The following is an 11,554-nucleotide window of genomic DNA, read 5'->3' on the forward strand; positions in this document are numbered from 1 at the left end:
AGAGACGGTATATACCCTATTATGAATCAATGTCGGATCATCCAAATGAAGATTGATTAGAATCAGAATTGTTTTTTTCTTCTTTTTTTTTCCTAGTTTGTTGATGTGTTGTCTGTTGTGTGCAGGGCCCTCCCAGGCCGACTCCACCAGTCTGGAGCAGGAGAAGTACCTGCAGGCCATCATCAGCTCCATGCCTTCTTACAGCGAGAGCAGCGGCAGGAACACGCTCAGCGGCTTCACCTCCACACACATGAGCACCTCCGGTGGGTGGACACACACACACACACACACACACACACACACACTCTGACATGACATATGACTGGGACTGTGGGCTCACTCAGCTGATGCTGCCTCCTGTCCACAGACTCCTCAGACAAGCTGAGGCAGCCCAAGATCGGTGCTCTGATGAAGCAGGTGATGGGCACCAGGGAGGATGTTCCCGGGACATTCAGCAGAGGAGGTGAGACATGTCTGTGCGTCCCCACGGGGCTCCTGTAGTTTCTCTGTCAGTCTGTCGCAGTCCCCATTTCAAAACAAAGTGTTTGCATTGTGTTTCAAGTCTGAAACTGGGACTGGACCTGGAGGATGATGTATGAGTTACTGCATCTTTAGGGGGTGGGTGGGTGTGTGTGTGTGTGTGTGTGTGTCAGGGTTCCCTCGGGGTCCTAAAAGTATTAAAAAGTCTTAAATTTCATATTCCAAAAAATAAGGCCTTAGAAGTATTTAATTTGGTATACAAAGGTCTCACCTTTTTTTTTCTTGTCTTTTCGTAGAATAAAATAAATGCCGCAATGTCACAAATAAATATTTTGTGTGGGAAACATTTAAATTTCCTTGATTTTGTATTTTTTGTTTCAAAGCACAAGAGCTCTAAATGTGACAAATATTGTATTCATTTTATGTTCTTAAGAGTACAAACACGCTTAACAAAAATGCTATATTTAATTCAGGTAATAATACTTGGTAAATACTTCTTTTCTTGGGCTTAAAATCCATACTGATTTTCCATTAAATGGCCGTGAAGTTGGCATTACATTTCATCCTAGGTGGTATTAAAAAGGTCTTTAAAAAATCTGAAATCTAACTTGTGTGTGTGAGGGAGTGAGTGAAACCATCCTCCATTGTGTGGCGTTGTTGGTTAACTAGCCATCTCTGTCGTTTGGCCTCAGCTCTGGGTCAAAGGGCGAAAGTCATCTCCCTCTCTCAGCCCAAAGTGTCTGGCAGGAACCCCTCTAGAGGTACAGTAGGCCCCGCCCCCTCCACTCCTGTCTAACCAATCAGATCTCTCTTTAACAGTAGCGTCAGTGTGTTTGCTGTGGTTCCTGTCTCTGCGGACTAATGGTCTGTTGGTATTGCTTGTGTTCATCAGAGAGCGGCTGCGAGTGCATGCCGCGGCTGCAGCTCTGCTGTCTGACGTCTTGTCTGTTGTTTCTGTTTGATTCTTCTCTCTGTTAAATGTCAGCAGCCAATCAGTCGACAACTTTTGATCGTAACGTTGCTGTCACTGAGCTAGATGTAACAAACTGGGCTGGGTACTTTTCAATCATTTCTGCCTTGTGTAGCAGCATGGCTATTAGTAGCTGTGGACGTCGTACTATACACATGTGCGTGTTTTAAAGGATCATTCCAGTTTATTACAACTTATAAATAGACTTATAATAAACCGGAATGATCCTTTAATGGCTGTTGAACATGGAAAGGTGCTTCCACATACGTTTTGAGGATTCCTGTTTTCACGTCATGATTCCTTTAAAGGCAACTTTGTGTGTGTGTGTTTATGGCAGGTAAATGGGGCAGCATCCGGGGCAGCGGGCGTCTAAGTGCCTACAACCCAGACGTGGGGACGCGCCTGGCGGGGAAAGAGTCCCCGCAGTCCAACGGAGGGCCGGGCGAGGCGCTGTTTCTCCGCCAGCAGAAGGCCTACCTCTACATCATTGGAGACAAGGCCCAGCTCAAGGTAACAACTGACAACACTGATTAGCGCCATGTTTAAAGTGTCAACTGGGATTAAGGGCTAGACAAAGATAAAAGGTTAGCAAAGAGGAGAAAGGGAAGCAGACGAAAAAGAAGAGAGGGGTGTATGAATTAGAGCTGTGACGGTCAGTTGTCCGACAGACTGTTAGTTACAGACAGTATTACACCAATCTTATTTGTAATTGTTTATAAGGGCATACAACATGTTTCATTTAATGAGAGTTTGTATTTTTTTTATTTATTGTTCTATTTATGTCATTTGTACTGTTGAGCAAAGCAAAAATGTCTATTTTGAAAAGATTTTTTTTATTTCATTTTGTAAAATAATAAGTTATTAAAAAAAAAAAAAAATTGCAAATTTTTTTGTTTATGTATTGCTTATGCTCTTTAACTTTGTGTGTTTAAGTTGAGATAATCAGTCAGGTAGACTCATGATACCATTATATCGCAGTATTGTAAATCGCAATATCTTGGGGTTTTGGACTGACATTTAAAGGCATCACCTTGGACTTTGAGAAACGGGGATGTATATCTTACTATTTTCTGACATTTTATAGACCAAACGATGAGTAAGAAAATAATCAGCAGATTAATCAACAGTGAAATGAATCGTTAGTAATAATTGTGCTGTGAAATGACGTGGTTGTTGTTGGACTGTTTCGTTGTGTTCAGGGAGGGAAGCAGGACTCGTTCCAGCAGTGGGAGGTGGTTCCCATCGAGGTGTGCGACGTGCGGCAGGTGAAGAACAGCTTCAAGAAGCTGATGAAGGCCTGCGTGCCCAGCTCCTCCACCACTGACCCCAACATGAGCTTCCTGCGCTGCCTGGAGGAGTCGGAGTGGATGGCTCTGGTTGGTGCTCCCTGCTGAGACACCGCACATTTACTGCTCATTCTGTCATCTTCAGTGTTCTTACTGACTGTGTGTGTGTTTGTGTGTGTGTGTGTGTGTGTGTGTGTGTGTGTGTGTGTGTGTGCGCAGTTACACAGAGTGCTGCAGGTGTCTGTGCTGGTGGTGGAGCTTCTGGATACGGGCTCGTCGGTCATGGTCAGCCTGGAGGACGGCTGGGACGTCACCACACAGGTTTGTGGTCGACACCCTTTACACAACTTCCACTCCATTCCTGAGAAGTGTTCTCTGAGTGGGGCGTGCTGTGTGTGCAGGTGGTGTCCCTGGTGCAGCTGCTGTCTGATCCATATTACCGGACGTTTGACGGCTTCCGGCTGCTGGTGGAGAAGGAATGGCTGTCGTTTGGCCACAGATTCAGCCACCGTGGAGCGCAGACGCTGGGCAGCCAGAACAGCGGCTTCACCCCCGTGTTCCTGCAGTTCCTCGACTGCGTGCACCAGGTGGGTCTGCAGCGCTGCATGTGAGCTTTCTGCCTTACTATGCAGTGGCCGGAAGATTTTTAACCCTTCTTAAGCAAGTCATCTGGCAGAGATTTACCAGCGAGTAAACGCAGACCTCTCGTTACTGACGCCATTCATCTGCATGTACGGCAGTATAGAAAATCTGCAAACTTTCTCTTAGGCTTTGTTGGCACTACACTAAAAAAAGATTTTTTTTCAGGCGACCAAAATGTTCCAGTTAACTTTGATAAAGTGAAAATACACAGTGACAGGGTCAAAGTTTAAGAGGAAAACACAGACAACACTCTAAGGTTCAGGTCTATTTTAATGTATACAGGGCCATGGTTCACATTGCTAAGCCATGATTGACAGGTCGGTGTGAAGCTTTATCTTCCGTTTTAAAATAAATGGGGCCATAATTTACAAAATGAACATCATGCTGTAGCCATTAAGACCATAAACTCATTATAAAAATCTAACAAACTAAAAAACGTCAGCTGTCCGGAAACATTGTCTGCAACAATTCCCCGATTTCCTCATTCGCATTATAGGACTGGTGTCTAGTCAGCGTGTGGAGCACCCCAAGCACTTCTGCTCTTAGTGTTGGCTCTGAATAAAATGTCACCTTTTTCAGCCCTTCTGAGTTTGCAGGTATGTATTTAAATTAGCTGGATACATGGTTAAACGTCATTTGTTCTTACCAGTGTATCGCTGTGTGTATTTTGTCCTGAGCAATCTTCTCATTTTGGTTCCAAACGTCCCAGTTAGAGGGTAAATGCCGAAAAACATATTCTTTGTAAACTTTACAATCCTTCCCTTAAAGAACCAAGCACGCCTGCCTTGTTGCACCATTCAAAAACATTTTTAAAACTTGCCATTTTTTAGCTTGTTGTTGTTGTTTCACAAAAAACAAACAAAGTTTGAGGACAGCAACACACAGAGAGCAGAAGGTGATAATTGCCTGACATGGCGCCAGATGTCAGGCGATTATCCTGGAAATGCACTCCCGTTGATCCAGTGTGTGATCTAATGTGAACATGCCCATGTATGGAGTACAAAGGGAAGCATGTCAGCGTCCCTTTTTGAGCTACGTATATATCCGCCCCTTAAAAGTGTAACCCTGACCTGTGTTCCTCTGTCCCCGCACCCTCAGATCCACCTGCAGTTTCCCATGGAGTTTGAGTTCAGTCAGTACTACCTGAAGTTCTTGGCCTACCACTATGTGTCCAACCGCTTCCGCACCTTCCTGCTCGACTCCGACTACGAACGCATCGAGCTGGGTAAGGACATTTCCTAGTCTCAGTAATGCTATTGTTTACACTTGTCTAGCTCCAGAAACTCAGTCATATAATACTCATAGATACAGTGTATGTTTACCTGACAAGCTATGTGTGTGTGTCTGTCCGTCTGTCTGTGTTTGCGTGCGTCTGTCTGTCTCTCTGTCTCTCTGTCTGTGCATGTGTGCAGGAGTGCTGTATGAGGAGAAAGGTGAGAGGAGAAGCCCTCAGGTGTGTAAGTCTGTGTGGGACTACATCGACAGACTCAACAAGAAAACACCCGTCTTCTACAACTACATGTTCTCTCCTGAAGACGACGAGGTGAGGCCGCTGCACTTGCACCCAACCCGCTGATTCCATGTGTTCACTTCCTGTATACAAGACACAACGTGAACCAGGCCCCCCAGAAAGTGCGCCGGGCTTTGAAGCCAATTTGACGTAGCGGCCAAACAGTGGAATTACAACTTCCGTGTCCGTCATGTGATGCCATGGGGCCCAACAATGCTATTTCCCATAGACTAACTTAGAAAGAGACATCTGTAAATCAGCGGACACATTTTTTCGAGCGTCAAAACCCCCATAAAACGACTCATTTCCCTGTCAGAATTTGATCCATTCGGTCCGATAACATTTGGAAAGTCTAGAAGAGCCGCACGATTAAATCATTCGATCAGGGCTCCTTCTCAGTCGCTGTGTTCAGGTCTTATTATACATCCATGACATGTACAAACACTTTGACCAGGCTCCTAGCTTTTGAGGTGAAATCAGGCCTCGCAGTGATCGCCAGGAAACGGCTCGTTGTCGCCACGTTCTCACCTCTCCTGGATTATGGTGACATTGTTTATATGAATGCGTCTGCCAGCTCTCTGCGGATGTTGGACGCTGTCTATCGCGGATCTCTACGATTCATTACTGGTTGTTAACCCCTCACCCATCATTGCACACTCTGCTCAGTTGGTCATCATTATCCATTCGTAGACTTTTGCACTGGTATAACTTCATCTACAAATCCATCCCTGGGTTGCTGTCAACATATTCATCCAGTTACATGTCCTGCAATTACTGCAGTCCCAGCCTTCGTCACCGTCTACGTCCCATCAGTTCGTACTCTTTTTCTGCCCCCTCAAGCTGGAATACACTGCAGCAGGACCTATAATTGTCCAGCTTGATCCCGCTAGGGGATTTAAACTCATTTTAAGGGCACTGGAGAAAACATCTTTGGAATCTTGTTCTTGTTTTTAGTACTTTAGTGTTTTAAGTCTACTTGGTACTTTTGTTCAAATAGTGTATGTACTATTTGGTGAATCTTGGTAATCTGTTTGTCTGTAACTGATGTTGTGCATCGTCCCAAACAGGTCTCTCTTGAGAATGAGACCCTGTGTCTCAATGAGATTACCTGTATAAATAAAGGTTAAATAAAAAAAGTTTAAAATCGCTAGTGACCAGCTTCAGTAAATAAAAGAATAGTCAAACGTAGCCCTAAAATCCAGTTAATTCCGTGAACATCGTACAAGCATTGAAACAAAGTCGGTCGGTCAGTTTAAAGTGAGTAATTGTGTGTTCCAGGTGCTGCGGCCGTACACCTTCAACTCCAACCTGAAGGTGTGGGACTTCTACATGGAGGAGACCCTGTCGGAGGGGCCCTCCTACGACTGGGAGCTGAGGGGCCGGCAGGAGCGCGTGGCGGAGGAGACGCCGGAGAGACCCGACAGCAGCGGCCCCAAATCGCAGCGGCACATCGTGTGGCCGTGCTACGACAGCCTGAGCAAGGTAGTTCCCGACGCCATCACCAAGCTGCTGCAGGACCTGCAGAGCCTGGAGGCGGAGCTCGGCCAGACGTCGGAGAAGTGGAAGGACACGTGGGATAAAATCAAGAACGCGCAGAGGACTGAGACCAAACTGGAAAGCAAGGTGAGACCAGCGGCTTACTTTCCCCCACCCAGAAACATCTTGTTGTGTGTTTGTAGCTGCTAAACTGAAAAAGTTTATAACTAAAAGGTATACACAGCCCTGGCTGTGTAAATGGAAAACAAACAGAAAGGAGTGCACGAGCCACAGAACACTGTTCCAGCCAATCAGCAACAGGCGGCGACAGCTGAATGTTGGGGGGGGGGGGGGGGGGGGATGGCAGCATGTGAATGTGCCGGCCGACCAGTAGCTATCTGTCCGTAAATCTGCGGGGCGGGGCTTCTGAAGGGGGAGTTGTATTTGTTTAGCAGTTGAGTTCAAATATCAACAGTCTTTGTGCAGAATCACGTACTGCACCTTTATCTTTCTGCTGAAGTGTGGCATTCATGTGTGTTCAGAAGATTAGCTTGTGAATGCAAACAAAGCTGAAGTGGGAGCTTTGACCACACATATATGTCAGTCAGTAGGAAACACTGGACTCTATGGTAAAGGGGCAGCTGTGGCTCAGTGGTAGAGCGGTCGCCTGTCAATTGGAAGGCAGTCCCATGTCGAAGTGTCCTTGGGCAAGACACTGAACCCCGAGTTGCCCCTGATGCTGCGCCATCGGAGTGTAAATGTGTGTGAATGTTTATCTGATGAGCAGGTGGCACCTTGTACGGCAGCCTCGGCCACAGTGTGTGAATGTGTGTGAATGGTTCCTGTACTATGTTAAAGAGCTTTTAGTAGTCGTTAAGACTAGGAAAGCGCTACATATAAACAGTCCATATGGTAGGACTTTCACAAACTGTACTTAAACCACAGCTTGTGGCTTTGGGCTGCAGTGTGCATAATCAAATTCATTCATTTGTGAAATAATGCTCACATATATTTACACATACTGTATGTGTCTTAAGCTTTTAATTATTTACAATGTTATAATAGTTATTGACAATTAGAAAAAATGTATTTCACCCCACACAAGCACTTAAATGCTGCACAGACGGCTCTTAACAATTTTTTTCTCCAACAAACAAACAAAAAAACATCTACACACTGCTGGACCAAAAAAAAACACATTAATGAAATCAAATCATGTCACACATGTTGGGCATTATTTCTAAAGAAATAAAGAAAATGGACCCAAATTCCAGAAACAAACCCTTTGTTGGAATGGTGTAAGCCATTTGAGATACACATCTGTTGAATGACCAGTCCATCTCTTCTTGCATCCAATCAAAGATCTTAAACCAGTAACTGTGACGCAAACACTGAACGTTTTCAATCAGAAGTAAAGATGAAGACAGGAGTTTTCCACTGACATCTTTTGGTGAAAAAGCAGAATGCAGTTAGGAACTTAAAGGACCACGTTTGCATGTTTTAGATCCAAATCAAGCACGTTTTCAACACCACCGATCGTTTTTAAAGTATACTGAAGGTTTTAGATTTCTACCTCCCAGCGAGCCATTGTCTGTGTTTCAGTATGGTTTGTAAAGCATCTTGCAGAAGACTTGCTTGAGGTTGATATGTCACATTTCGATGCTGTTTTTGCTTGTGGAGTGGCCCGCGCTTTTGAAAACATTCCCTCTGCTTCGTTGATTCAAACTCTCCCTGAACCCTTCCCCCGGCAGCCGTCGTTCTCCAGCTCCCTGCTGATGTCGTCCAACCTGAGCCACCAGCGGCGCTCTCAGGGCGTGTACCTGCAGGAGAGCGGCGTGGGCTCCTCCATCAACCTGGCTCTGGACTGCGAGGCCAGCGCCACCTCCACCCCCGCGGCCGGTCGGCCGAGCACCAGCACGCTCTACAGCCAGTTCCAGAGCACAGAGAGCGAGAACAGGTGCGTACCCAGCCCGCCTGTGTGAGGGTTGTAAATGTTTCTAAGCGCAGCTCAAACGTGCACACGGCTCCCTGCTCAGTGAAGGGTAGGAGCTGAGAAAACCGTACAACTGACCTCATTTGTATACATTAAATATATCGAGACATCACTTGGTATATGGATGTTTCCACATTATGTGTCACACCGTCTTTTCACCAGTTTGGCCAGTGTGTAAATACTAGGGCTGCACAATTAATCACATTTTTATTGAAATCGCAATATGGACTAGTGCAATATCCAAATCACGAGACTCAAGAGATCATTTCAGTGTTTTACATTTTAATATTTTTCAGTGCATCTGAGATTAATGATGAATAAATGATCATTTCCTCCAACATCGTGAATCCTATCGCAATCACAATATCAGTCCACAATAATCCCAATGAGATATTTTCCTCATATCGTGCAGCCCTAGTAAATACCAGTGTCAGACAAATCCCTAAAAAGTCAAACATCTCCTCACTTTTGTTTGGACTTTCTCCCATCAGGAGTTTCGAAGGCATCCTGTTTAAGAGAGGGGCGCTGTTGAAACCATGGAAACCGCGGTGGTTTGTTCTGGACAAGACCAAACATCAGGTAAGACGATGATTGAAGTCAATGTTCAAGCCCACAAATAAAATGCAATCATTTTTTGACGCAGCTAGCTTAAACAGTTGAAAGTTTTATATCGGCCTGTGTCTCTAATACCGTGTCCCTGTCCCCAGCTGAGATACTACGAGAGCAGGCGGGACAAGGAGTGTAAAGGGGTGATTGAGCTGGCCGAAGTGGAATCGGTCATTCCAGGAACGTCTGCCATGGGAGCACCCAAAAACATCGAGGAGAAAGCCTTCTTTGATGTAAGTTGGCCGTCACTTTGTTTAAGCAGCACTGGAGGAATGGAAATCAGTATTTAAAAACGTTGGGAATATTCACGCATTATTCCGAGACGGTTACCCCTCTTGCTAGCATTGTAGTCACACCACCAGACAAATAGAAATGAAACTTCAATTATTGTGGCACATATAGCAGTTAAAAGCAGTTGCCCTTTTTAATCAGCTGAATGTATCCGTCTATTTTCTTATCTAAACCTAACTGGAGGCTTTGCAGCTATTTTGTCTCCCGTTTGTTAAATCCTGTATCGGTGCCTTGCTCAAGGGGGGCTGGACCGGCACCTCTCCAGCTACCAGTCCACGCTCCGTACCTTAAACACAACTGCTGCATCACCCATATTTTTGCTAGCACATTCACGTAACCAACCAGTGTGTCTGTGTGTGCAGATAGCTGCAGATAACTAATTTCTCTCCCTTCGTCTTTCAGCTCAAGACGACCAAACGGGTGTACAACTTCTGTGCCCAGGACAGCCTGAACGCACAGCTGTGGATGGACAGTGTTCAGAGCTGCCTGTCGGACGCCTAGACAGGAGGCGGGACTCTTTAAGGAGCAATGCAACCGGGAACGAATGAGCAGTGCTGCGGCACCTGACGGACACCTCTGCCGGCCAATCCCAGCGGAGCAGGGAGGGGGAAAGGGGGCCTTTCACCACTTAAGCTTGGTTCTGTTCGCTAGCGTTGAACTAATAACCTTGCGTCACAACGTTTCAGTGTTTTTGTTATAAAAAAAAAAAATTTAAAAAAATTTAAAAAAAATCAGGAAAAAAAAAAAGAAATGTACTGAAGAACCACTCGCTGTCGTCTCACCAAGTAGCTGCAGCCTCTCACCCCCCCCCACACACAGTCTGACCACTATGTGCGCTGGATGTCTGTATGCACACAAAAAACAATGCGTATTAAAGCACGTTGTTGCATTTCTGTGCGGCGTCCTGCAGCTTGGACCAGCATGAAGATCTTTCCAGACCCTCCACCTGTAAACCACAACCCCGCTCTCCACTCCCTCGAACCCTGCTCGCCCTTTATGACACCCAGGGGGAGGAATGACGGAGGAGCTGCAGTCGCCCGCCGGGCCCAGCCACAGACAGGACCCCCTTTACACTGCTGTGGGGGGGAGGGAAAGACCTACAAGATGCACTGGTGGGGTTGGCAGACCAAAACAACCCTGAGGAACACGCCCGCTGACAGCAAACGCTCCTCCTCCCAGTCGTCCTCAGAGGTTTCTGCTCTGTTGGCCTCTCACTGCCTGACGGAGCCCTGTCGCAGGACATCTAGACGGAGCTTCGGGGGAATCTGAGCGTGACCCTGCAGCTGCGAGGGGAGGGAGGGAGGGAGGGAAGAGGGGGAGGGCTCCTCAAGGGTTCATGAAGGATTTCCTTTTCTTTTCCCCCAAATCTCAAATTTGTATCCGAAAGAGATCAATGCTCGTCACCTGTCCTCAGCAGGCGATGGTGACGATATACTGTGAAAGCCGAGGATCAGGCGCAGAGACCAAACCAGGAGAGCCAGGCGGAGATTGGAGTCTGTCAGGTATTGAGTGTGTCGGTGAACTTTCACTGAGAGTGTTTACAAAGTAGACAAAACTTCCCCTCACTAAGCTAAACTCTGCTCTTCACCTGTGTGTGTGTGTGTTTTATAAATCCGTACAACCACTATTAACATTCAGATTTTTTTTAAGGGATGCTGAAGGACAAAGGAGGGATTTATTTTGTAGTGATATCTTTAAAAAAAAACAAAAAAAAAACAATCTATAGATGGAGAGATTAAGAGGAGGGATACTAATGAACAGAGTGATATTATGGGATGCTTCGGAGAGACTACCGTTTTTAGAGATGGACATTGACTCGCCACAGTGCTCCAAGTGTCGGAAACTGAATGTTTGGTAAAGGAGAAGTCCGTTTTTTTTTTTCCCACCTAGGTCTTATTGTCATTGTTGTGCCCATTATGGGCCATCCTAAATGAACACAACCTCTCTTGTTAGCTGGAGTTGCATTTTGTGACTCCGGCAAACAATCGTTACAACAAGTATTATTCTGTAAATACGAGGCAAGTAGTGTCAGCCGCCCAAGATTGCCACATACATTTAAATACAGAAATCATTTCAAACTCTTGTTTCTAAAGCCGACTAAAAGGACACACAGACTGCGAGCTCATTTGGTCAGCGAGGGCGACCAGCTGGCTTACCACACTGGCTGTATGGTCGTGTGTGGTTATGGGTAATGAACAAGCAGCTGTTAGCTAGCTACATGTTTCATTTGTAGGAGAATTCCCTCAACTCGTAAAGGAATCTCTGTTTTGCTGGAGTCATGTTTTGCCAATTGCTACAAA

The 11,554-nt window shown here is 45.8% G+C and overlaps 1 protein-coding gene across 7 annotated transcripts in view; it reads left to right on the plus strand.

Moving 5' to 3' along the window:
* sbf1 (SET binding factor 1) overlaps positions 1-10,973 on the plus strand; it is an 88,596-nt gene extending 77,623 nt beyond the window's left edge. For 6 of the 7 annotated variants that reach the window (XM_078243245.1, XM_078243249.1, XM_078243246.1 and 3 more), the window contains 14 exons: positions 126-263; positions 368-463; positions 1,173-1,241; positions 1,788-1,960; positions 2,650-2,826; positions 2,956-3,057; positions 3,138-3,323; positions 4,477-4,603; positions 4,791-4,921; positions 6,167-6,511; positions 8,116-8,321; positions 8,849-8,936; positions 9,065-9,196; positions 9,657-10,973. In XM_078243245.1, the coding sequence (XP_078099371.1) occupies positions 126-263; positions 368-463; positions 1,173-1,241; positions 1,788-1,960; positions 2,650-2,826; positions 2,956-3,057; positions 3,138-3,323; positions 4,477-4,603; positions 4,791-4,921; positions 6,167-6,511; positions 8,116-8,321; positions 8,849-8,936; positions 9,065-9,196; positions 9,657-9,755 (2,069 nt within the window). In that variant the 3' untranslated portion in view covers positions 9,756-10,973. The remainder of the gene's footprint in view (positions 1-125; positions 264-367; positions 464-1,172; positions 1,242-1,787; positions 1,961-2,649; positions 2,827-2,955; positions 3,058-3,137; positions 3,324-4,476; positions 4,604-4,790; positions 4,922-6,166; positions 6,512-8,115; positions 8,322-8,848; positions 8,937-9,064; positions 9,197-9,656) is intronic. The other variant, XM_078243247.1, reaches the window with a different exon arrangement.
* Positions 10,974-11,554: the final 581 nt, after the last annotated feature.

This window comes from Sander vitreus, chromosome 23, assembly GCF_031162955.1.
Source record: "Sander vitreus isolate 19-12246 chromosome 23, sanVit1, whole genome shotgun sequence".
NCBI classification, from domain to species: domain Eukaryota; kingdom Metazoa; phylum Chordata; class Actinopteri; order Perciformes; family Percidae; genus Sander; species Sander vitreus.